The sequence below is a fragment of the Callithrix jacchus genome, chromosome 6, assembly GCF_049354715.1.
Source record: "Callithrix jacchus isolate 240 chromosome 6, calJac240_pri, whole genome shotgun sequence".
Classification (NCBI taxonomy): Eukaryota; Metazoa; Chordata; class Mammalia; order Primates; family Cebidae; genus Callithrix; species Callithrix jacchus.
The window spans coordinates 162,382,242-162,408,138 of record NC_133507.1 but is presented as its reverse complement, the minus strand read 5'-3'; the positions used below and the strand labels follow the sequence as shown (position 1 = coordinate 162,408,138).

At 50.3% G+C, this 25,897-nt stretch overlaps 1 protein-coding gene across 17 annotated transcripts in view; it reads left to right on the top strand.

Moving 5' to 3' along the window:
• Positions 1 to 25,897, top strand: part of PASK (PAS domain containing serine/threonine kinase) — a 48,347-nt gene extending 22,450 nt beyond the window's left edge. For 9 of the 17 annotated variants that reach the window (XM_035306324.3, XM_008999809.5, XM_035306325.3 and 6 more), the window contains 9 exons: positions 1,414 to 2,654; positions 3,914 to 4,098; positions 4,506 to 4,673; positions 16,262 to 16,387; positions 16,501 to 16,635; positions 19,199 to 19,398; positions 23,063 to 23,196; positions 24,685 to 24,831; positions 25,467 to 25,897. In XM_035306324.3, the coding sequence (XP_035162215.3) occupies positions 1,414 to 2,654; positions 3,914 to 4,098; positions 4,506 to 4,673; positions 16,262 to 16,387; positions 16,501 to 16,635; positions 19,199 to 19,398; positions 23,063 to 23,196; positions 24,685 to 24,831; positions 25,467 to 25,624 (2,494 nt within the window). In that variant the 3' untranslated portion in view covers positions 25,625 to 25,897. Of the gene's footprint in view, positions 1 to 1,413; positions 2,655 to 3,913; positions 4,099 to 4,505; positions 4,674 to 16,261; positions 16,388 to 16,500; positions 16,636 to 19,198; positions 19,403 to 23,062; positions 23,197 to 24,684; positions 24,832 to 25,466 lie in introns of all 17 variants that reach the window. The other 8 variants (XR_013519194.1, XR_004744973.3, XM_078328957.1 and 5 more) reach the window with 6 other exon arrangements.

Genomic DNA, 25,897 nt, shown 5'->3' with positions numbered 1-25,897 from the left:
CCCTTGGGTTGTATCCTTCCTATTCCATCTTTTTTTTTTTTGAGATGGTCTTGTGCCATGCCCAGACTGGAGTGCAGTGGTGTGATCATGGCTCACTGCAGCCTGGACTCCTCTGCTCCAGTGAGGCTCCCACTTTAGCTGCCCAAGTAGCTGGGACTACAGGTGTGTGTCACCACACTGGCTAATTTTAAAATTTTTTGTAGAGATGAGGTCTCACTGTGTTGCCCAGGCTGGTCTCGAACTCCTGGGCTCAACCTCCCACAGTGCTGGGATTACAGGCATGAGCCACTTACGCCCGGTCCTGTCCTCTTTCTGAGCCTCTGGTATACCTTTACTAGGTCGCTGATGTTAACCTGTCCTGCATCTGTTCCCCAGCGAGGTGGCGTGGTCACGTTCTGTTCATCTGGTGCCCAGTGGCAGTCTGTCTTGTGGAGGCCACAGTGGCAGGGCTGGCAGGGGGCCTGGGTGCCTTTGCTCTGCCGTCATCCCGTCCGGACTGTGGCAGCCTCCTTGCGGGTCACCACGTGCTGAATGCTTGAGGATATTATGTGCAGCCCTTAGGAACTGCCCTCGTCAGCCTCCTCTGTCTTTTTCCCCTGTCCCCTTCTCTTTTTGTTTTTGTTTGAGATGGAGTCTCACTCTGTCACCCAGGCTGGAGCACAGTGGCTTGATCTCAGCTCACTGCAACCTCTGCCTCCCGGGCTCAAGCGATTCTCCTGCCTCAGCCTCCAAATAGCTCGGACTACAGGTGCCCGACACCACACCTGGCTAATTTTTATATTTTTAGTAGAGACGGGGTTTTGTTGTGTTGGCCAGGCTGGTCTCGAACTCCTGACCTCAAGTGATCTGCCTGCCTTGGGCCTCCCAAAGTGCTGGGATTACAGGTGTGAGCCACTGTGCCCCACCTCCCAGCCCCGGCCCCTTCTGCGTGGGCCCCGTCTGACAGCCGTTCCCTAGTTGGCTGTGAAGTTGGATGACGTTTGTAGTCAGTTAGTTGTTTTTACTGCTGTAGAGTTTCCCACGGACTCTCCAATCCCTCTCTCCTTTCCTCTCACACCTCAAGGCAGCAGCAGGGACTTCCCCTTGAGGTGGAAGCAGAGCCGCACAGCGGACTGGGGTTTGGGGGCCCTGGGGTCACCAGAGGCCGTACCATGAAGTCACAGTGCTGACCAATGCATTGGCAAGTGCTCCTGTACGTTAGTGTTGGACTTTTGGTAGCGTTCTCTGCTAAATCCTTTCTAAATGTGGACTTCTCTGGAGAAATTTGAGACCAAGTGCAAATCTACTCTTTCTCTTATTATACATTGGTGGCCTTAAATGCTTTGCACTTGTTTCTAATGGGGAATCGATGCAGTCTCTCCTTGTGACTCCTCTGTGGCCCTACATGACTGTCATCCATGTCATTATCCTCAGGGTGGATAGCGTCGCAGAAGGAAGCCCGCCTGCGCATGGTGAACAGGTGCTGCCCGAGGACCAGCACACCACTGCCTCGGGGAGAGAGGAGCCTGCGGCAGTAGAGACCCCTGGACAGGGCCTTCTGGGAGGAAGCAGGCCCGAACCAGTGGATGCAAAGCCATCTGCTTCATGTGAAGATTCTGAAGCTCCAGGCCCAGCTGAGGATAGGGGCAGTAACACTGGCCTGTGTGGCCTGTATCAGCAGGCCCAGCTGGAGCTCACGGGTGTCAGTGGTTCAGACCTTTGGGCTGGGGTCGCCGTGGCCCAGCCCCAGGCCAAGGGTCAGCTGCCAGTGGGCAGCCTCCCGATGCACTGCCCTTGCTATAGGAGTGAACAGGGCCTGTGGCGGCGAAGCCAGGACTTGGCCCGCAGCCCATCTGGGGTGGCAGGCATTTCGTTAGGGACACCTACTCTAGACGAGCCATGGCTGGGAGTGAAAAATGACCAAGAAGAGCTGCAGACCTGCCTGACTAAGGAGGAGCTGTCAGAGTTGAGCCTTGTGGGAGCCCTGGACATCCCCCACGCCGAGCTTGTCCCAGCTGAGTGCCCGGCTTTCACCGCTCCTGTGCTGTCCTGCGATCTGGGAGGCAGAGACCTGTACAGTGGCTGCACGGGCAGCTCCTCAGCCTGCTATGCCTTGGCCACGGACCTCCCCCGGGGCCTGGAGGAAGTGCAGGCCCAGGAGGTTGATGTGAATTCCTTTTCCTGGAACCTCAAGGAGCTCGTTTCCAGAGACCAGACAGAGCAAACATCATCAAATTGTTCCTGTGCTATGTCTGAACTTGGAGGGACACCCTCTTCCTCGGCAGTGTGCTCCGATCCAGATGTGGGCGGTCTCCAGGAACAGGGGCCATGTATCCTGGATGACAGGGAGCTGCTACTGCTGACCGGCACCTGTGTTGACCTTGGCCAGGGCCGAGGGTTCCTGGAGAGCTGCCTGGGACATGATCCGACAGAGCCGTCTGAGGTTTGTTCGGTGTCCTCTGAACATTATGCAGCAAGCGACAGAGGAAGCCCAGGACACTTTCCTTCCACGTTGGATGCTGGCCCTGAGAACACGTGCCCGTCAGCAGAGGAGACAACGCTAGACGTCCAGGTCACCTCCACACCTGTGATGCCTGGAGCTGCTGGCCTGCAGCGGGAGATCCAGGAGGGTGCCTACTCGGGGAGCTGCCACCATCGAGATGGCTTGCGGCTGAGTATGTCCTGGGCCCCGCGGGAAGAAGCGTGCTGCCCTCAGAGCAACTGCGGGGTGCAGGGGCTTCCTTGTCCTGGGGTCTGACGGGGTGTCACCCTGGAATAGTTTCAGCAGAAATCATGTTTTAAAGGAGAATGCATTATCATTCACCCCTGAAAATTCAGATTAGAAATGTGTGTGCCTGGGGAGGGTGGAGCCCAAGGTCCCAGGCCAGCTGCCCCATGCCCGTCAGTTCCAGCTGTGCCTCCCGACTCAGGGCACACACTTCAGAGAGCCACTCCTTGGAGCAGGGGAGGCATGGAGGCATCGTGTTGCAGTCTGCCCCTCGACCTCCCGCCAGCCTCACCTTGGTGGGCACGCAGAGAGGCTGAGGGAGACGAGCGTGGCGAGGTGCTCACGTGTTCTTCTTCTGTGGTTTTGGTGTTTACGCTGCCCTGATCTCTGAAAAACCTGGCCTTCTGTGAGGTCGTGTGATCAGGCCCCTCTGCTGGCTCCTTTGAGAATCCTTTGATTCTGTTTGTTTACTTTCTTTCTTATTTTCCCACTTTCTTAGCAGGTCCACATTATTTTAGACAGTTGTTTCCATATTGCTGATTTTGTAGTGTTGATAGATAGGGTTCTTATATTTAAAAGAATTTTGTAAATAATACGTGTTATTTGTATAAATATTAGAAATATAAACAAGAAGGAGATAAAATCAGCTGGAAGCCCCTTCCACGAAAAGGAGCTCCCACACTTGTGCTGGTGTAGCCGGGGCTGTGTGAAATGTGCACATGCTTTCTCTACGCAAGTGGGTATGGAGTGTCCTATGGCTCCTGGCAGCTAGAGCATGTGCCTGTGTGCATGGTTTACCGGGGGCCATTCCCATTCTTGTCACTGGAAGGCAGAAGACCCACTGTGTGTAGGGGCACGTTGAGTGTAGGTTCTCCGGCTTTCTGAGTTGGGGGTGGTCTGCAGGCCTCTCCGGAGGGCTTCCCTGGCCCCCAGGCTGCCCTGAGTGAGGAGGCATGCTTGTTGTAGTCCTGTAGGCTACGCCTCAGGGGGTTTCTCCTGCCAGCCCTGCCAGCTTTCCTCCAAGCCCTGGTGCTGCCTGCCTCTGCCTGGACTGCTCTGTGGTCCTGGTAGCGTTCTGGGGACTGGACTTCCTCAAAGCTGCTGGGGATTGGACTGTTGCATTCTGGGAACTGGACTTTCTAACCTAAAGCTGCTCTCTAGCCAGGTCATCACAGGCCTGTGCGTTCTCACCTTCTCACCCTTCAGGTATAAGGTTTGAGGTGAGGCGGGTGGAGCTCCAGGGCCCGTCACCCCTGTTCTGCTGCTGGCTGGTGAAAGACCTCCTCCATAGCCACCGCGACTCAGCCGCCAGGACCTGCCTGCTCCTTGCCAGCCTGCCCGGCTCCACCCACTCCACTACTGCCGAGCTCACCGGACCCAGCCTGGGGGAAGTGGGTATCTGCAGTCAGTGCCTGTCCTGGACTCGCCTTGTACTGTGCGGCAAATATCCCAGTTGCCATCTCTTTCTGTTTCCTCGGGGTTGGAATATGGTCTGTTTGTAACTTTTGACACTGTCTTCTAATGTCCAGTGTGACTGTAAAGCCACTTAAATCTGTACAGACCCATGTGTATGGTGGGGTGTCAACACATTTTGACATGGGTGCCAGTTTGGATCAGTGTGCTGAGGCTGTTTGGGGTGCCCCGTGGAGATAGGTCTAAGAGCACAGGAGGAGAGGGTGAGTGGAGTGCAGGGCACGCCGGCCTCGGGCGGCTGCTGAAGACAGAGGGGTCCCTGTGGGTGCTGCGCCTCTGCCAGGTACAGTGACGTGTGACCCACAGACCTTCCTCTGCGTGGCAGGTGCTCAGAGCCAAACCCTGGTTTGAGGATGCCCCCAAGGCTGTGGAACTGGAGGGGTTGGCGGCCTGTGAGGGCGAGTACTCCCAAAAGTATAGCACCCTGAGCCGGCTGGGCAGTGGGGCCTTCGGCTCCGTGTGGACTGCTGTGGACAAGGAACAAAACAAGGAGGTATGCTGGTCTGGGAGGGGAGGGCGCCGGGCATCACTTCAGATGGCTCCTGACTTTTGGTCCCAGTTCCCTAAACCTGGGGTTTTTGGAGGAGTCCTCTACATATGGCCCCAAGCACGCAAGCTGGCCTGTTTGGCCTGTGGGCGGTTTCAGGATACAAGAGGCTCTCCCAGCAGCGCACACGTCATCCAGGGCTGCTGTCAGGCTGTAGATTAAGACTCCAACAAGCCAGGCTCAGGGCTTCGCCTCCCACCCTCGTGTTGGGACCCCACATCTGGATCTGCGTTCCCCGCTTTCTGAGCACCACTCTCCCACCCACGTGGATGCTGATACCTCGCAGGCACTGCACAGGCCTGCTTAAAGCCAAGTTTAGGACCCCTCCGCCCAGCTGGAAACAAGCCCCAAGAAAGAGGCAACAGGCTAACCAACGGAAGTTCTTGGTTTTCCTGGGTCCCTGGATGACCTCGTGTTTATAGCTCACGGCTCAGCAGGGATTGCTGCGTGCTAGGCATCCCTCTAGGTGCACTGAAGGCTGCCAGCTGCTTGTCCCCCTGCCCCCTTCCTCCCCAGTTACCATGGTCACTCTTACATATTCTCCTTCCACATAAACTTTAGAACTACAGTTCCTCCCTCCCAGGTCCTGTTGGGATTTGTAGCTGACTGGACATGTTTCAACATGGGGGACTTGACATCAGGATGGTGCCCACTTTCCTGCCGAGAAGCAGCGTCTGCTGCTCGCTGCGAACACTGTTAGACTGTCCGGGCGTGCTCATGCCTGGCTTGGCGGGTTCCTGTGAGGGTCATGGAATACCGCCCGCAGGATCCTCTCACCCCTGCATCTTCTAGTCACTCATTGCTGGAATGCACCGAGTGTCCGAGCTTGGATTGATTGATCATATGTCCATATCCAAGTCTCCCTAGTACTAATGCTTTTTTAGTGGACCCTTTGGATTTTCTAAACAGCCACTACTCTGCAATAATGACAGTTTTCTCTCCTCTCTGTGATTTGCTTGTCATCACCTTTTATCCTTCCCTCCTGTCACTTAGCTAGGACCTGTGGAGCATGCTGCACAGCAGATGTGCTGCTTCTCCAGGGCTCTGCTGCTTCTCCTGGGCTCTGCTGCTTCTCCAGGGCTCTGCTGCTTCTCCTGAGCTCTGCTGCTTCTCCAGGGCTCTGCTGCTTCTCCAGGGCTCTGCTGCTTCTCCAGGGCTCTGCTGCTTCTCCAGGGCTCTGCTGCTTCTCCTGGGCTCTGCTGCTTCTCCAGGGCTCTGCTGCTTCTCCTGGGCTCTGCTGCTTCTCCTGGGCTCTGCTGCTTCTCCTGGGCTCTGCTGCTTCTCCAGGGCTCTGCTGCTTCTCCTGGGCTCTGCTGCTTCTCCTGGGCTCTGCTGCTTCTTCAGGGCTCTGCTGCTTCTCCTGGGCTCTGCTGCTTCTCCTGGGCTCTGCTGCTTCTCCTGGGCTCTGCTGCTTCTCCTGAGCTCTGCTGCTTCTCCAGGGCTCTGCTGCTTCTCCTGGGCTCTGCTGCTTCTCCAGGGCTCTGCTGCTTCTCCAGGGCTCTGCTGCTTCTCCTGGGCTCTGCTGCTTCTCCTGGGCTCTGCTGCTTCTCCAGGGCTCTGCTGCTTCTCCAGGCCTCTGCTGCTTCTCCAAGGCAGCTGTGGCTCCTTTTATTTCTTGATGAGCATCTTTTATTTGAGGATCTTTTCATTTTACATTCAACCTGTTACATTTTTTTTTTTTTTTTGAGATGGAGTCTCACTCTGTTGCCCAGGCTGGAGTGCAATGGCGTAGTCTCAGCCCACTGCAAACTCTGCCTCCCGGGTTCAAGTGATTCTCCTGCATCAGCCTCCTAAGTAGCTGGGATTACAGGCACCTGCCACCACGCCTGGCTAATTTTTGTATTTTTAGTAGAGACGGGGTTTCACCATATTGGCCAAGCTGGTCTCAAACTCCTGACCTCAGATAATCCACCTGCCTCGGCCTCCCAAAGTTCTGGGATTACAGGCATGAGCCATCACGCCTGGCTACAACCTGCTAAAAATGTTTAACAATGAGTGTTGAGTTCTATCAAATGATGTCTTTTCAGTATCTATTGAGATGCTCATATCCTTGTTACCTTTATTAATAAAATGAATAATGCATTTGCAGAATCTGTCTTCGATTATATTAGAACAGTCTCAATGCATTGGTTAAGTTGATTTGCTCTTTCTATTTGGGATTTTTAAAAATGTCTATTCATACCTGAGTTTCTCTCTTTCTTTTAATGTCAGAGTTGCTTGAGGCTGGCCGAGTGGCCGTCGGGTGGTTTGTCAGTACAGGAAGATGATGTGCCTTTGGCCATTCTCATTCTTCTTTCACTCTCTTTTTTTGCCACACTTGACAAATAACTGTCTGTTTTACTCATCAAGTTTTTTTTCTTTTCTTTTAATTTCTTATCCTTTCTATGAGTGTTTCCACTTTTCTAGGTTATTGGATGTGTATTTTCAGTGCTGTTAACAGTAGCCGTGCTGAGGACACACTGTGGCCGTTTCCTGGATGTTTTACTTTATAGTGCTTTTGTTGTCATGTGTTTCTAAACAGGTTTTTTTTTTTTTTTTTTTTTTTTTTTTTAGACAGGGTCTTACTCTGTCATCCAGGCTGGAGTGCAGTGGTATGATCTCAACTCACTGCAGCCTCTACCACCTGGGCTCAAGTGACCCTTCCGCCTCAGCCTCCTGGGTAGCTGGGACTACAGGCACATACCATCACATTTGGCTAATTTTTTTTTTAAGACGGGGTTTTGCCATGTCGATCAGGGTGGTCTCGAAATCCTGAACTCAGGTGATCCACCTGCCTCGGCCTCCCAGAGTGCTGGGATTATAGACGTGAGCTACCAAGCCCAACCCACATTTGGCTCATTTTTTTGTACTTTCTTGTTTTTTTGGGTAGAGACAGAGTTTTGCCATGTTATTCAGGCTGGTCTCAATCTCCTGGGCTCAAGTGATCTACCTGCCTTGGCCTCTCAAAGTTCTGGGATTATAGGTGTGAGCCACCATGCCCAGCCAACAGTTTGATTTTTAAGTTTCTATTTTCATCTTTAATGTATCTCAGCGGATCTTCTCATTCTTGGTTTGTATCAGGCATCTGATGGACTCTAGAGGTTTCTTTTTTTTTTTTTTTTGGAAAGGAGGAAGGGAGGGAGGAAGGAAGGGAGGGAGGGAGGGAAGGAAGGGAAGGAAGGAAATCAGGCAATGAGAGAGACATTGCCGACCTGGATCTAGAGGTCTACAAGTTGATTTCTTTTTTGTTTTTCTTTTTTGTTTTTTGAGAGAAGGAAAGAAAAAAATGGAGTGAAGGAGAGGAAGAAAAAGAGGGAGAACAGAAATGTTGCTTTATTCTAAAAAAAAATGGGTATTAATAATGGCCAATCAATATTTTATTTAAACCTATGAGTAGGTGTGATGTGGTATTGACAAGAATGTGTATTTTGTGTATTTAAAGTGGAGAGCTCTATAAATATTAAGTTTACTTGTTCCGGATCTGAGTTCGAGTCCTTGATATCCTTATTAATTTTCTGTCTCATTGAGTCTAAGTCTCTATGTATATGGGTGTTAGGATCGTTAGCTCTTATTGTTGCATTGATCCTTTTACCACTATATCTTTGTTGCTTTAAAATCTATTTTATCAGATGGGAGAATTGCAACTCCTGCTTTTTATTTATTCATTTATTTTTGCTCTCCGTTTGGTTGGTAAATCTTTCTCCATCCCTTTGTTTTGAGTCTTTGTGCATCCTTGCATGTGAAGTGGGTCTGGATGTAGCATACCGTTGGGTTTTGGCTATATCTTTTGATTGGGGGATTTAGTCAACTTAAATTTAGGATTACTGCCATTTGATGTTAACTGGCTGTTTTATCCATTTGTTGGTGTAAATTCTTCTTTATGTTGATGCTCTTTACTTTTTGGTACATTTTTAGAAAAGCTAATACTGGTTGTTCCTTTCTATGTGTAATGCTTCTTTCAGAAGCTCTTGTAAAGCCGGCCTGGTGGTAATAAAATCTCTGAGTACTTGCTTGTTCATAAAAGATTTTATTTTTCCTTCAGTTGTGAAGCTTAGTTTGGCTGAATATGAAATTCTGGGCTGAAGGTTCTGTTCTTTAAGGATGTTGAATATTGGCCCCCACTCTCTTCTGGCTTGTAGGGTTTCTGCTGAGAGATCTGCTGTGAGTCTGATAGGCTTGCCTTTGTGGGTAACCTGACCTTTCTCTCTGGCTGCCCTTAGTATTTTCTCCTTTGTTTCAGCCCTAGTGAATCTAATGATTATGTGCCTTGGGGTGGCTCTTCTTGAGGAATATCTTTGTGGTGTTCTCTGTATTACCTGGAGTTGAATATTGACCTGCTTTGCTAGTTCAGGAAAATTTTCCTGAATAATATCCTGAAGGGTATTTTCCAGCTTGGATTCATTCTCTCCGTTGCATTCAGGTACACCTATCAAACGTAAATTAGGTCTTTTCACATAGTCCCACATTTCTTGGAGACTTTGCTCATTCCTTTTTATCCTTTTGTCTCTAATCTTGTCTTCTCGTTTTATTTCATTAAGTTGGACTTCTACCTCTGATATCCTTTCTTCTGCTTGAACAACTCGAGTGTTTAAACCTGTGCATACTTCTCGGAGTTCCCATATTGTATTCTTCAGTTCCATTAATTCACTTATATTCCTCTCTAAATTGTCTATTCTCATTAGGATTTCGTCAAACCTTTTTTCAAAGTTCTTAGTTTCTTTACATTGGGCTACAACATGTTCTTTTAACTCACAGAAGTTTCTTATTATCCACCTTGTGAAGCCTGATTCTGTTAATGGGATTCACTCGTTCTCCATCAAGCCTTGTTCCCTTGTTGGTGAGGAACTGTGATCCTCTTTAGAGGGAGAGGCATTCTGATTTTGAGTATTCTCAGCCTTTTTATGCTGGTTTCTTCCCATCATTGTAAATTTATCCACCTGTTGTCTTTGTAATTACCAACTTTCAAATTAGGTCTCTGAGTGGACGTCCAAGTTGTTAATTCCCAGGGCTGAAATATGAGCAACCCACTGAGCCAGCCAAAACAGCGGCGTTAAGACTGATGGTGCTTTTCTGCCCGGGAATCTCCAGTCTGGCTTCCTTCTTGAGTCCGTAGTAGGCGACTCTGCCTTCCCGGAGCTCCAAACCTCAGTCAGAAGGGGAGCCAGTCCCATTTACTCTGCACCAAGAGCTGCCGCGCCGAGGTGCCGGCAAAACCGCTGCACCGGCCACAAGAGTCGCGCTGGCGATCCGTGCAGCTCCTCCACTTGGAATCTTCTGCTCCGTGAGCGACCAAAATTTGTCTGAAGGTGTGGCGTCCTCTCGTTCTCTGCGCTTTTACTGGGAGCTGCAATCCCGAGATGTTAGTGATTAGCCATCTTGGATCCTTCCCCACTAGAGGTTTCTTTAAACTTTAATACCTTAAAGCAGAAGAAAGAAGCCCCAGACTCTTTCTCTTAATGTAAAAAGAAACCACATGAGTAGTTTTGCCTTTTAAAAAACATGTCAATTTAAATGTTATTATAAGGCTAACAAGTTACTGAGTAAAGGAGCAATCAGAAAATAGACTCTTAAGGGTCGTTCTAGTTTACAGAATAGAGTGCAATTCCCACATCTTAAAAATCTCCTTTGTACCAAGAATGCTCCCAGGCCTGGTGACCTGGTGACAAAGAGCAGAGATGGGCTTGCATCCCCTGCTGTTACTGTGTTGAACAGACTGGGAGAGGCCGGAGTGTTGGGAGGTTGACTCTGTCACAGTTTATTAGAACTAGCTTTATGGGTGGGATGCAGCAGTTCACTCCTATAATCCTAGCACTTCAGGAGGCCGAGGCCAGAGGATTGCTTGGCCCAAGAGTTTGAGACCAGCCTGGGCAGCATAGTAAGACTCAGTCTCTACAAAAAGTTAAAAAATCAGGCTGAGGCAGAAGAGTCACTTCAGCCCAGGAGGTCGAGGCCGCAGTGAGCCAAGATTAGGCTATTGCACTTCAGCCTGGACAACAGAGCAAGACCCTGTCTCCAGGAAAAAACGAAAGGCCAGAAACAAACAAAAAGACCCCTAGCTTAATGGTGAATAAAAATGGCTTTCTTTTTTCTTCCCAGATGTAGAGGAAAAGTTTTTTTTTTTTTAAGACGGAGTCTAACTCTGTCGCCCAGGCGGGAGTGCAGTGACACAATCCTGGCTCACTGCAACCTCCGCCTCCTGGGTTCAAGCTATTCTTCTGGGTCGGCCTCCCGAGCAGCTGGGATTACAGGCGTCTGCCACCATGTCCAGCTAATTTTTGTATTTTTAGTAGAGATGGGGTTTCACTGCGTAGGTCAGGCTGGTCTTGAACACCTGACCTTGTGATCCACCTGCCTTGGCCTTCCAAACTACTGGGATTACAAGCATGAACCACTGCACCTAGCCAGAAAAGAGATATAAAGAAATCTTTATTGAGTTTTTTCCCCAGCGTTTAGGATGACCTGCTATTTCAGGGTTAAGCACTAGTATCCCAGCAGTTATCATTAAGAGAAAGAGAGCAGGCCTGAAGCATATGGCTTATGATACGGGAAAGAAAACGACAGAAGAGCACTTGAGTATTTGGAATGTGAGACACCTATTGCTTTCCAGCTATATCCCCTGAGAGTTATTTAGAAAAATATTTAAATACAGGATGCACACAGCATGAGTGTCCATTATTAGGGACTTTCAGCAACTGGACAGACATGCCACCAGCACCCAGGTCAAGATACAGAATTTCCCCAGCATCTCAGGAGCCCTTCTGGACAGAGACCGCAGGGTACCCACTCTCTTGGCGTTTAACACAATCGGGCTTGCCTATTTCTGGACATTACATAATGCTCAAATGACGTGTGCTTTCATGGTGCGGAAAATCTTTTTCTGCGTGCCTGTTCGCCATCTGCATATTTTCTTTGGTGAAATTTTTTTTTTTTTAATATTGCACTTTAGGTTTTGGGGTACATGTGCAGAACATGCAGGATTGTTGCATAGGCACATACGTGGCAAGGTGGTTTGCTGCCTCCCTCCCCATCACCTATATCTGGAAATTCTCCCCATGTTATCCCTCCCCAACTCCCTACCTGCCACTGTCCCTCCCCTATTTCCCACCAACAGACCCCAGTGTGTGATGCTCTCCTCCCTGTGTCCCTGTGTTCTCGTTGTTCAACACCCACCTATGAGTGAGAACATGAGGTGTTTGATTTTCTGTCCTTGTGTCTGTTTGCCAAGAATGATGGTTTCCAGATCCATCCATGTCCCTACAAAGGACGTGAACTCATCGTTTTTTATGGCTGCATAGTATTTCATGGTGTATGTGTGCCACATTTTCCCTGTCCAGTCTATCATCGATGGGCATTTGGGTTGGTTCCAGGTCTTTGCTGTTGGAAACAGTGCCGCAGTGAACATACGTGTGCATATGTCTTTATCATAGAACAATTTATGATCCTTTGGATATATACCCAGTAATGGGATTGCTGGGTCAAATGAAATTTCTATTTCTAGGTCCTTGAGGAATCACCACACTGTCTTCCACAATGGTTGAACTAATTTACACTCCCACCAACGGTGTCAAAATGTTCCTATTTCTCCACATCCTCTCCAGCATCTGTTGTCTCCTGACTTTTTAATGATCGCCATTCTAACTGGCATGAGATGGTATCTCAGTGTGGTTTTGATTTGCATTTCTCTAATGACGAAAAAATGCTCATCATCACTAGAGAAATGCAAATCTCTAGTGATGATGAGCATTTTTTCATATGTTTGTTGGCCTCATGTATGTCTTCTTTTGAAAAGTGTCTGTTCATATCCTTTGCCCACTTTTGAATGGGTTTGTTTGTTTTTTTTCTTGTAAATCTCTTTTAGTTCTTGGTAGATTCTGGATATTAGCCCTTTGTCAGATGGGTAGACTACAAAATTTTTTTTCCCATTCTGTTGGTTGCCAGTTCACTCTAATGATTGTTTCTTTTGCTGTGCAGAAGCTCTGGAGTTTAATTAGATCCTATTTGTCTATTTTGGCTTTTGTTGCCAATGCTTTTGGTATTTCAGTCATGAAGTCCTTGCCTATGCCTATGTCCTGAATGGTTTTCCCTAGGTTTTCTTCTAGGGTTTTTTGTGGTGTTCGGTCTTACGTTTAAGTTTTTGATCCATCTGGAGTTAATTTTAGGGTACGGTGTCAGGAAGGGGTCCAGTTTCTGCTTTCTGCACATGGCTAGCCAGTTTTTCCCAACACCATTTATTAAACCAGGAATCCTTTCCCCATAGCTTTTTTTTGTCAGGTTTGTGAAAGATCAGATGGTTGTAGATGTGTAGCGTTGCCTCCGAGGCCTCTATTCTATTCCATTGGTCTGTATTTCTGTTTTGATACCAGTACCATGCTGTTTTTATTGCTGTAGCCTTGTAGTGTAGTTTGAAGTCAGGTAGTGTGATGCCTCCAGCTTTGTTCTTTTTGCTTCGGATTGTCTTGGCTATGCAGGCTCTCTTTTGGTTCCATATGAAGTTTAGTGTGTTTTTTTTCAGGTTCTGTGAAGAAGGTCGTAGGTAGCTTGATGGGGACAGCGTTGAATCTATAAATTACTTTGGGCAGTATGGCCATTTTCACAATATTGATGAAATCTTTTCAAACCTTTGCCAGCTTTTAAAAATTGGATTTTTAAATAATATTGAATTTTAAGAGTTCTTATATTTTCTAGTTACCATTCCTTTATCTTATAGGGAACTTCACCCAGTCTGTGGCTTGTGTTTTCATTCTCTTAACAGTGCCTTTTGTAGAGCAGAGGTTTTTAATTTGATGAAGTCCTCTTTTACCATTTGTCACTTGTGTTTTTGGTGAAAGAGTGCCAAGCCCAAGGTCATAAAGACTTACTCGCATGTTTTCTTCTAAGAGTTTTATGGTTTTAGATTTTACATATACATGTTCGATCTATTTTTAGGTTACCTTTTGTGCGTGGTGTGAGGCTGGGGTCTGACTCCACTCTTCTGTATGTGGATATCTGATTGTCCTCGCACTGCTCGTTGAAGACCGTCCTCTCCCCATTGAGTGGTTTTTGGCACCCTTGTCAAAAATCAGTTGACTGTAGATGGGTGGGTTTGTTTCTGGACCTGAATTCTGTTCCATTGATTTATAGTCTATCTGTGTATCTTAAGTCTGTCCTTAAGCCAGTACCATACTCTCTTGATTACTGTAGCTGTGTAGTAAGTTATGAAACTGGAAAATGCTAGTCCTCCAGCTTAAGCAAAACCGACAAGCTGATCGAAAATCCTTACGGAAATGCAAAATAGCCAAAACAAACCCGGCTGGGATTCTTCCAGGAATCACACTGAATCTCACTCACGTTGCGTGGTATTGTCATCTTAACAATATTAAGTCTTCTGATCTGTGACCGTGGAAAGTTTACTGTTCCTTTAGATCTTTAATTCCTTTCAATAGTGTTTTGTAATTTCACGGTCCAAGTCTTGTTCATTTGTTAAGTCTCCGTTATTTTTATGTCCAGTTTCTTCTTTTTCCTAGGGTTATTGTTCATTTGCTGGGATATATTTTTTGCTATTTTTCCATGAAAAATTCATGGGCATTATACTTTCAATCCTTTTATGCATTTAAACGTGTTTATTTTTCTCGCATATTTTAGTGGTGATACGCCCTTTTCCTCAGAACGTTTTAGACTTGTATCTGCTGTCATCTAGCATTATTTTGAAGTGAATTTTGCTGACAGCAAGCTGGCTTCTTTTTTCTTCCTAGATTTAAAATCTTTGTCCTTCCGCGTGTGTGCCACATGTCTTCAGGGGGTGTACGCTTGTGTGTTCTCCCTATTCCTGCTTGATACTCGGTAAGACTTTGATCTGAATATTTAACGCTTCCCTTATTTTAAGAGGATTCTGTTGTTTGGTCTCATTAATTCTTTCCCTCTCCCTCCTCCTGACTCTCATTTGAGGTGTGCATGGGAACCCTGGAGGAGCCTGGGCTCTTGTCTCCTTGGGCCTGCAGCTGGATAGGCCACAGGCGTCTGCACTAAGAGTGTCTGTGCACCTGCCTTCCCCAGGGCTCCTGGAGCTCTGCTGCATCTCAGGAGGCCCTTCTTTGGCTCCTCAGGACCACCGCCTTGCTTCTTTGTCTTCTCGCTTTCCCGCAGTCTCACCTCTGGCCTTTTGGGCCATGGTGACCTTCCCATCAAAGGGTCTTCAGAATTTGTCTCCTTTCACTTCCCACAGGCTGGCAGCCAAGCCACCCCCTTCTCTCCTGATGACTCTGAGATGCCTGGATGTTGCCCAGGCTCCTATGGTTCCTTCTGATTCCCGCTGGCCCCGATGCCTCCCAATGCCCCCTTATGCTGCCTGCCCAGCCCTACCTCCCTCACACCTCGCACAGCTCAGGTGCGCTCCTCCACACTCCTGTGCTTCCGCTGCCCTCTGTCTGGAGGGCTTTCCCCGAGGCACCCAGAAGCTGCCTTCCCAGGACTCCCTCCCTGTCCCACCCACTTCGCAGAGGTTGCAACCCCGTGGCACTTCCTGCCCCATCATCTTTTCCTCCTTGGCTCTCATCGTTCCCTGGTGTGTGATCTTGCTCAGCATCTCTTGCTGACAACTGAAACGCCCATCCTGTGGTCGGCACCCACTGGGTGGCCTGTTGCTCCTTCAGCTGCGTGCTGACACCCATTAGCAGCAGGTGTTGCACTGGGCGACAAGGTTTTCAGTGGCTTGCAGGGTTTCTTTTGTGAATGGCATCTTTTTCGGTCACCCTTGACTACCATTGACTGTTGTAGCACTTTTTCTTTTTTTTTGAGATGGAGTTTTGCTCTTTTACCCAGACTGGAGTGCAATGGTGCGATCTCAGCTCACTGCAACCTCCGCCTCCTGGGTTCAGGCAATTCTCCTGCCTCAGCCTCCTGAGTAGCTGGGATTACAGGCACGCGCCACCATGCCCAGCTAATTTTTGTATTTTTAGTAGAGATGGGGTTTCACCATGTTGACCAGGATGGTCTCGATCTGTTGACCTCGTGATCCACCCGCCTCGGCCTCCCAAAGTGCTGGATTACAGGATGAGCCACCGCGCCCGGCCCTTTTTCTTATATTTACCTTATGTTTGTCAGACTTGCTAAAGTCTGATTAATCTGAGTCAATGTTGAAAACATGTAAGAGCGATGGCGTTTCTTTATATTTTCTCGTTTTCAGGCTTCTTAGTTCATTTTCTTGGCCAGGGCTTCCAGTCCTTGGTTGAGAAGTCGAGGTGATGTGGATGTTCTCCAGGGCACCTGCCCTGTGGCCTTAGGGCCCTCTCTCTAGCCCGGGTTATGGCTCCCTCAGCTCCAGCTGGCTTCTTTATCACACTCATCTGTCCATCCTACAGAATGAGCGGGAGTGATGCCACGTTTCTGGTCAGCTGCTGACCCCTTCTCTGCTTCCTTATGCTGCAGGGGTTTACACCTGTGTTTCTTTTTTCATGTCCTTGGGACTTAGGGGAGGTAAATGTGGGGGACACGTCTGCCACATGGACCGATGGTGGCCCCTGGTTTCATGGGATGCTCCAGGACTGGCTTCAGCTGTTTCCACCCTGTTTTCCTCACAGGTGGTTGTGAAGTTTATTAAGAAGGAGAAGGTCTTGGAGGATTGTTGGATTGAGGATCCCGACCTTGGGAAAGTTCCTTTAGAGATTGCAATTCTGTCCAGGGTGGAGCACGCCAATATCATCAAGGTAGACAGCGATTTCCTCTTCCGAGACACCCTGACTTTGCTCCCGTCAAATGTCTTCAGTTGTTGACTTGAAGATGTTTTGACAGAGTTGGACTTGACTGTGTCTCTTCCCAGGTATTGGATGTATTTCAAAACCACGGGTTCTTCCAGCTGGTGATGGAGAAGCACGGCTCTGGCCTCGACCTCTTCGCGTTCATCGACTGCCATCCCCGGCTGGATGAGCCCCTGGCGAGCTACATCTTCCGACAAGTGAGAGCCGGCCAGAGCCACGGTGGGGTGAACGCAAGCCTGGGTGCCTGGGTGGCTGCAAAGATCAGTGATCCACACTCGGTTCTCTCTCTGAGCTGGATCTTGTCTTGTGTGTGGGGATTTCATGGAGGAGGATGTGTATTTTCAGAAGAAAATTTTACGGTTGAAGTCGAGAAAGTGAGGTTGGGAAGGAAGGATGAGGCCGGATACAGTTCCGGAATGACTGGGAAAGTTTGTTTAATGGTTAAGGTTTATTCACATACATAAAATATCCACCACAATCATAAAAATTAACCAACAAGGGTTAGGGTGAAGTCAGAGAGTGCCTGAAAGGCATGTGTGCGGCACAGCGGCCTGTAGGCTCTAAATGCTCACTCAAATGGCAGCCGTTCACTTGATTAGCCGGCAAAACTGAGGTCCTGACCTTCTCATTCTGCAGTATTTGTCTTGATCTGTTTTGTGCGTCATTATGTATTGACCTTGGCCATTATTTTACTGGAATGGGAGAGTGATCAGCAAAATAGGAAGGCATCCCAGCAGAGAGGAGGAGGCGGAAGGAACGGTAACTTGTGTTGGGTTTTAAGGCGAAGGTGGTGGTTCCACCCTGTACCGTTCCCAGCTCCCCCCAGAGAACTGGAGAAATACCAGGAAAGGGCTGCGTCGACAGTTCGCACTTGCTCTTGGGTTGTTTGCTGGGCACGACTCGATTCTAATGACAGCTTCCGGGAATCAGCATTTCTTCCTCATAGCTTTGCACCCTCAGGAGTTACTGTGTTTCCGAAGTTAGTTTCAGGCTCCTACTTGTAAGTTTCGAGCATTATGGATCCGCCAAGAAAAGGTCACCTCTCTCCCTCTTCCTATGTCGGAAGCTGACGTCTTCCCTTTAAGCTGTGGCAGAGACTTGTTTCTGACATTTCTGACAGCAAATACAGTATCCGTGTGAGGTAACATTGAGGGTCACTTGCTAAAAGCTGCTGCCTGACAGGTGTTGGTTCTGGGGCTAGGGAGACGGGTAGTGATGTGTTCTATATGGTAAAAGTTTTGCCCGAGTTATCTATACCTCCTTTGTAAACATAGAGACGTAAATGTTATCACACGTGAGTACAGATTCACAATCTGATAAAATACATTCTCACACATTAACGTATTCAGGAATTGTGCTCATTCTCAGGGCATTGCCTGTCAGCTCTAGATTCATCAGGGACCGCTCAGCAGCGGGGCAGCTGGGGGCCTGCGAACAGCCCTGGCTTGGTTCAGGCAGCTCCGGGGCAGCGCTGTCGGTCCAGGGCATGGGAGGCGTCTGCCGGAAGAGCAGCTCTCTGAAAGTTGCTCTTGATCCTTCTGTACTTAATCTCTCAGAGCTAGTTAATAAATCTCAACGAAACTTTCCATGTTCATGTTAATGTGTGGTTTCTGTCTCCCGACTTTATGGTGACTGATTTGTATATGTCTGCATATATATGTAAGTATGTATGCATGCATGCATGCTTGTATATGTGTATTTATATGTGTACCTATGTACAAGTATATGTTGTGTGTGTAGGTATGCACACGTGTATGTGCAGGTGTATATATATGTGCACATGTGTGTATCTAAATGTGTATGCATCTATAAATATGCAGGTATGTCTGTTTGTATATATGTATGTAAATATTTGTATATTTATTAAATATAAGTTAATCAATTGGCGTAGTTAACCTGTGGTTAACTGTTGCTTCCGATTTGAAAGATACTCATGTGTAAATATAAAATTGTCTCAGAAGATCAACATGACACATCCGTGAAATCACTAACTTGATTGGTGCGATGGGTGTCTGGATTACGACACCGTCAGATGTTTAATTCATCCTAGCTGAGCTAAACTGAAAGGCTGATTTTGCTGGCCTGGGTTACTGGAGAGCAGAGTGGGCAGGAGGTGGAGCAGCTGGTGGGAACGAAGCCTGTTTCCAGCGTAACCGCTCTGAGTGCATCGTTGAGCGGCCACACGCTGGAGGAAAGGATGGCGGATGCGTCGCGTCTCTCTCCGGGGCGCCGCTTGAGCCCTCGAGTAGGCTGTGCTCCCGGCTCCGTCCCAAATGGCTGCCTGAACTCCGGGCAAGGCCCTTTCCCTCCCTGTGGGCTGAGGCTGTCGACTGGGTGCTTTCTCTCTGGCTCTTCCCACTTCACACCAAACCTGCACCCATTTTTCACTTGCCCACCATGAGAGTCTTTGAGCTGTGGCTTGGTGGCCTGTCTTTCCTCCTGAGATAGGCATGGAGTGCGTTGTAGGGCAGGTGTCTGCTGGGAAGGTTTTCTAAGCAGCAGACAGAGAACTCACGTGTCCCCTACTGATGCTGCTACCTCGCTGGCTGACGTGGCCGGCCCCGGTGAGCATGCCTCCTCAAGCGGCTTTGCTTCCTGTTTGCTTTCAGTCGTACCTTCAGCATTCAGAAGCCTTTCCTGGCCCCAGTTCCTTATGTGTCAGAGGCTTATTTCTTCTTTTGTTTTTGGTTCCCGTTTATTTTAAAGACATGTTTTAGTTGCACTGCTTTTTAAAAAGCCCCTCTGGTCTCCTGATTCCAGCTAGTGTCAGCCGTGGGATACCTGCGCCTGAAGGACATCATTCACCGCGACATCAAGGACGAGAACATCGTGATCTCTGAGGACTTCACCATCAAGCTGATAGACTTTGGCTCGGCCGCCTACTTGGAAAGGGGAAAATTATTCTACACTTTTTGTGGAACCATTGAGTACTGTGCACCGGAAGTTCTCATGGGGAATCCGTACGTAGGTTGCTGTGGCGCAGCCCATCCTCGCGCCCTCGTCAGGACCTGGGTGGGAAGGTGGCTTCCTTCGTGCCTCTTGGTGATGAGTGCCCGGGGATGATGTGCTGACAGATACGTGGGCAGGCAGGGTCCTGTTGGTCAGAGGCTGGGCGAGGCATAGAGGAGTTAATCCTTTTACTTTCTCGGCTTTTATTTATGTTTGGAGTTTCATAGAATAAGAAGCTAAGAAAAACATTAAAGATGAGAGTCCCCCAGAATGGTACTTCAGCAAGTGAAGAGGGTTCCTTTAGTTAGATCTGTTTATTTTGATGACAGGAATTATCATCTCAGTAAAATACAGTGGGGCTGACCACAGAAGTCAGCACTAGAGAAAGTCCCGAGGCAGAGGATTCGTGCCGAAGGCGGAGTGCTTGGCTGGAGGGGCTGTCGCTGAGCAGCCAGATGCCATGTCGCTGGCGTGGGCCCGCTGAGCCTCTGCTGTGGGGAGAAGCGGCGTCCTGGGGTGTGTGGCTGGGCCCGCTGAGCCTCTGCCGTGGGGAGAAGCGGCGTCCTGGGGTGTGTGGCTGGGCCCGCTGAGCCTCTGCTGTGGGGAGAAGCGGTGTCCTGGGGTGTGTGGCTGAGTTTGCAGCTCTCCAGTCAGCTGTGAGTCGGGGCCGCTGTGGGCAGCGCCAAGCAAAACGGAAAGGAAGACTGTGGCTTGTCTGTAGGGCCTGAGCGGGGACTCTGCTGACGGTGCTTTCTGCTGCACACACCTGATCACTCTCTCGTCTTCATATAAACCACACGTCTTTACGTGTATGAAACAGACTTTATTAAGTTAGAAACAAACAGGTATTTTCCTCTAAGACCTACATGTATTTAAGAGAGTGTGGTTGGAATGCTTTTCCAGGTGAGTTCATGGTTAGAGGCCGGAGGATCACGGCACTGCTTGGACTCTCACAGTCGGCCGAGGCGGTGCCCTGCTGTACCACCCATGTCTGTTCCATGGGGTTCTCTAGGAGGGAAGCTTGTGCTGCCCTCACAGGATGGGCATGGGGTCCCTCACACAGACCTGCTTGGAGCGGGCCCTGACCTGGTGGCCTGAGGCCAGAGCATTTGCTCATGGTCACTTTGTGAGCTCTGTGCTGTGCCCTGGACTCTCAGGAGAACCTCAGATCAGGGAGAGGAGTGGCCGGGGTCTGCTTAGAGCATGTTTCATCAGTCAGGAGGGGCGGGTTCCAGACTGCCCACCCCAAGTCCTCAGAGCCCAGCGGCCCCCACACCAGGCGAGCATGGGCTCTTCTGGCCTGGATGCCCTGTGTGCAGAGTGTGGAGGAAGTACAGGTGGGCTCTTCCCCGCTAGAACCTCCATGTGTCTTCAGAGCCAGCAAACCGTGTGAAGTATTGAAGGGGCAGGTCTGGGAAGGGCCTTGGAGTTTCCATGCAGATATAGTTTGTTGCCCTGGTGCCTGGTGGGTCCTGGTGGCTCTGCCTGCCCTGCAGTGGCTGTTGTATCCTCCGTGCTGGAGGGAACTGCCCGTCCCCTGTCCTCTGACCCATCACGTCTGCTGCATGGCTTGTTACCCCTCCCAGCACCGAGGCCGGAGGCTTGGGGAGGGTGTGGGGGGGATCCAACCTGGGCGAGGGTTCAGTGCTGCTCGGCCACCTTGCTCCTGCCTCCCAGGGCCGTGGGCCTACCTCTCCCTGAGCACCTGCCTGGCCAGGGCTCTGCCCTGCCTCCCGGCCCCTCCCTTCTGGCTTGGGCAGTGTGCTGCTCCTGGGCCTGCTGGGCTGCAGGCCTCCTCTTGGGAGCTCCTCCCTCCTGTATCCTCTCCCCATATCCCTGGGTGAAAGGGTTTCTGAGTTCTGATTCTCAGTCCTGTCCTCAGGGACCTGGCTGCCATCTTGTCATCTTCATCTCTATCTCCTCCAGGGTTGGCAGGCTGAGGCCTCAGATCCCCATTTTCCTTCCTCCAGCCCTGGCAGCCGCCATTCCACTTCCTTTTCTGTGACGACTCTAGGGACCTCCTATATGTGGAACTGTACAGCATTTGCCTTTCGGTGACTGGCTCATTTCACTTAGCACAAAGTCCTCAAGGTCCATCCGCGTTGTGGGCTGTGCCAGCGTCTCCTTTTCAAGGCTGAATTTGGTTGCCTTTTCTGGATCCGCTGTGCTTACTCGTTCATCTGTCAGTGGACATTTGGGCTGCTTCCACCTTTTGCTTCCATCTTTATGTTGTTCATGATGCTGGTATGAACATGTGTGCGCAAACACCCCCAGCTCTTGTTTCTCTAAATAAAGTTTTATTGGAATGCAGCCCTGCTCATTTGCTTATGTGTTGTCTGTAGCTGCCTTCGTCCTACGTGACACAGTTGAGTTGCAGTGGGGACCATGTGGCCCCAACACCTGAACTCTGTACTGTTTGGCCCTGTACGGGAAACGTTTGCCAACCTCTGTTGTATTCGATTGGATATTTCCCTTCAGCTTCTGGAAGGCTTAAAATCTGTCTCTAACAAACAGACACAACACAAGTACAAAAACTGCCGAATCTGATTTTCTTGCTCTAACCCCTGCAGCCCTCATCCCCTCGGCTTTCCTGCAGTCTGTGCTGGTGACCCCACCACCCCCTGACTCAAGCTGGTGGCCTGACATTCACCCACGCTGCTACTCTGGCCTCTGATCTGCCCTCTTGAGCCCTCCCGGCCCCTCTTCTCTGAGTCCAGCCGAGGGCTGTCCGTGGCATTCTTCTAACCGCCGTGGTTTCTCTTGGCTCCCTTGTCTGATTCCAGTTCCGGGAAGAGGCTGCTGCTTCCCAGACCTCTTCTTGGGACAGACCCCCAGCTGCGGACCCAGAGACTCATGGTCTCAGGCAGGGCAGGGGCACAGCCAGGTGCGGTTGACCTGGCTCCAGGGCGTGCTTGGTAGCAGCTTCACCTCACCAACCCTTGCTCCTCTTCTCTGTAAAATGAAGGTAGTGTTTATCTTGCTGGGTGGTTGTGAGGATGTGGGCCAAGCCATGTAAACTGCTGGTACAACACTGGCACCTCTAGGTTCCCAATAAAATGTCAGCTGGGATCAGGATGTTTATGAAGACAGGAAATAGCAGTGGCTCTTTGGGTGTCCCTGAGGCCGCTCCAGTTGGCCCATTGTGCGAACACTCACCTTCCTTCACCACTTCCTTGTTCGCCTTCATCCTTGGGAGTCTCTCCTGTTCAGTCTCGTCCTGGCGCGCCTGTCACATCACCACTGTGATCTTTCTACAGGGCACTCGTGTCCACGGTCACAACAGGCTGAACGTGTCTGAACGTGTCTGAAGGGCACGTACCCTGTTCTGAAGCAGCCTGCAGCTCCCAGGGCCCTCAGCAAAGCCAACAGACTTGCAGTCTGCTTCCTCCAGGAAGCCCTCCCTCCCCTCTGGTGGACACATCTTGTGGTTGGCGTTCCACAAGGAAGTTCCTCATTAGCCTCGGAGCTGCCCAGGGGCCTTCTCCAGCCCTGGCAGGTGGCTCGGTGGCTGGCCTGGGGCAGAAGTGCGTGGAAATTGAGGGGTGGAGTGACTGTCCTGGGAATCCGCTGCCTGGCCTGCGTGCCTGGTCGGGAAGGGCCGCAGTGCTTCTCACGGGTGGGCATGGCAAGTGCGTGCTGAGCGCCATGGCGTCTGATGGCTCCTTCTCGTCACAGCTACAGAGGGCCGGAGCTGGAGATGTGGTCTCTAGGAGTCACTCTGTACACGCTGATCTTTGAGGAGAACCCCTTCTGTGAGCTGGAGGAGACCGTGGAGGCTGCCATACACCCACCATACCTGGTGTCCAAAGGTGAGCGTGAGCGGCAAGTGGCGGGCAGACGACCCTGTCCCTGGAGACAGCCGCTTGTTCCCCGTTTCCTGCGTCCTCAGTGATCTCTGTCCATACTGAGTCTCATTTGTTTCTTTTCTACTCATCGAATAATTTGATCTGAGCAAAAGAATAATTTGCATATGACTTTAAAACATCTTGATAATTTAGTTTTTATTACCTCTTTCGATCTTAGAGGCCCTCTTGTGAGAAACAGACTTGCAGTCAACACTTGGCCATGGCAGCAGCTAAGATTAGGCCCTGAGGTTAGAAACCCCATCACACAGCGGGTGCCAGTGGATCGAGGCTGAATTTGACTGCATTTTCTTGTATGCTATACTTGACCCCCCAGCGGCACATGTGGAAGCCGTGGGGCTTCAGTTGCACCATGAGCTCCCCTTGACGTGCCTCAGCTTCCCGCAGGGACAGGAGTGGCTGTTTGTGTCTGGAGTGGGACTAGTGTGGGAGGCAGATGTGGGCTCAGTGGCCAGAAGGGCCTCCAGATGATCTGGAGTGGGCTGCCTTAGGAGCTCACACCCCACGGAAGCCCAGGAGCTGGTGAGGGTGTGAATGGGCAGCCAGGTCAGAGGGGGTAGCTGGACCCCAGGGTTCTGAGGTCTCTTCCAATCTTGGCATTGTGCCATGATGAAGTACCGTGGACTGGCTTAAACAATAGATGTGTATTTCTCACAGTTCTGGAGATGGCCAACTTCTTGCTGGGTTCTTCGAGGGCAAGAGAGTGAGCTCTGGTCTTGTACTGTCTTCCTCTTTAATGAGGACACTAATCCCATCATGGAGTTCCACCCTTATGACCTCATCTAACTCCAGCTACCTCCCAAGGGCCCTACCTCCTCATATCACATCAGGGGTTGGGGCTTCAACACATGGATTGTTGGGGGAATGGGGGAACCCCGTCTCTGGCAGCCTGGAAGGGATTCTTAGATTTGCCGAAGCTCTCAATTCCTGCAATGCCACGGGTCTTGGGCTGTTCCACCCACAGAGGTGTGTTCCGTGTGTTCTCCCATAGTTCCCCCTGGGACGGTGAGGCTCCAAGTGGCCCTGGTTGGGTTGGTACCTATGTGGTTAAAGGAAGTGGGGCCTGAATCCAGATGCAAGGCAGGGGGCTCCTCTCAGCTCGTGCTGGCATCCCCTCACCTGTCATATTAACCCTGATAGTCATAGCTCCGCATAGCCAGAGCTCCTGACGACAGAGCAGTCAGGAACCTCTGTACCACTTGGATTGCGGTGGCATGAGATGGCATCTTGAACCCCAACCTTTCATTTCAGAGGCAAATGAGTGTTTCCTGCAGCTTTTCTCCAAGCACAGCTGGGCCCTGCACTAGAGGTTCCTGGGCCGCCTTCTGCCCAGTCAGAGGCTCTGCAGGGGGTGGAGAGGAGTCTGCAGGAGTCTGAGACGTGCTCCCCTTGATCCCAGTCCGGATCTACCGTCTGTGTTCTTTGTGTCCCTAGAACTCATGAGCCTCGTGTCCGGGCTGCTGCAGCCAGTCCCTGAGAAGCGCACCACCTTGGAGAAGCTGGTGACAGACCCGTGGATAACACAGCCTGTGAACCTTGCTGAGTACACGTGGGAAGAGGTGTGTCAAGTAAACAAGCCAGGTGAGGCTTCTCAGGGCCCTCCGCCCCATGTGACTTTGCTCGGAATGACGCGGTCCCCAGGCTGCCTTCCTGAGTCAAAAGGAGGAAAAGGAGGCTCTCTCCCCCGTCCTGTCTTGGACACAAATGTCAGGGCCTAGAGCTGACCTGTCACCTGTGAGCGGGGGCTTGATTCTGCCCAGAGGCCTCTGGACCCCACTGGGGTTCAGGGTGTGTGGCTTTGGGCATTGGAGGGTGGCCAGGTACCCATGGGAGCTCCTGGCATAAGGGGTCAGGACCCTCAAAGATGGTTTGAGGCATGCAGCTGGTGACGGTCTGACTGGGCTGAAGGGGAGGGGGAGGCCACAGGTGCTGAGTGTGATACTGTAGCAGCCTGGCGGGGCTCGTGGCTCTTCAGACAAGGCTCTGGCCACAGAGCCAACACCGCTGCTCAGAGCATTTGGACCAAGCTGGCGATCATGGCACTGGGCTTAGATCCCCGCAGCACTGTGGCAGGAGCTGTACTCCCGGGACACTGCCAGTTGGATTTCTGAGCACCCCCGCCGCCACAGGCTTTTGTTCTAGGACTTCCAGTGAGAAGCAAAGTATCTTAGAAGCTTATGTTGTCAGCATGTGATGCAGTTACCTTCTTTCTTCAGAAAGCGGAGTTCTGTCCACTGCGAGTCTGGAGATGGGGAGCAGGAGCCTGAGTGAAGTGGCCCAGGCTCAGGCGCTTTGTGCGGGTCCCGCTCCCGGCGAGGCTCCTGATGGCCACGGCTGTTTGCATCCCAGGGATCCTCGTCTGCTGACCAGCTAAAGGCCAGCTTCTGCCTGCTTTTCTTCACTTGGCTCAGAAAATCATATGGTATTCAGGCCCCATCTGCTTGGAGAAAATACATTCTCAGGCGTTCCCCTCTCACCTGCTAAAAACTCACGTGCAGGTTTGATAAACGCCAGAACAGTAGACATGATGCTGTACTATTTTAGGTTTATTACATAGATTTGGAATTCACTTTCTTCATGACCTAGAAAAAACATTCCAGTGTTCAACTGTTTTGTATTATTAAAGGGCTTGTAGTTTGTGAACTTC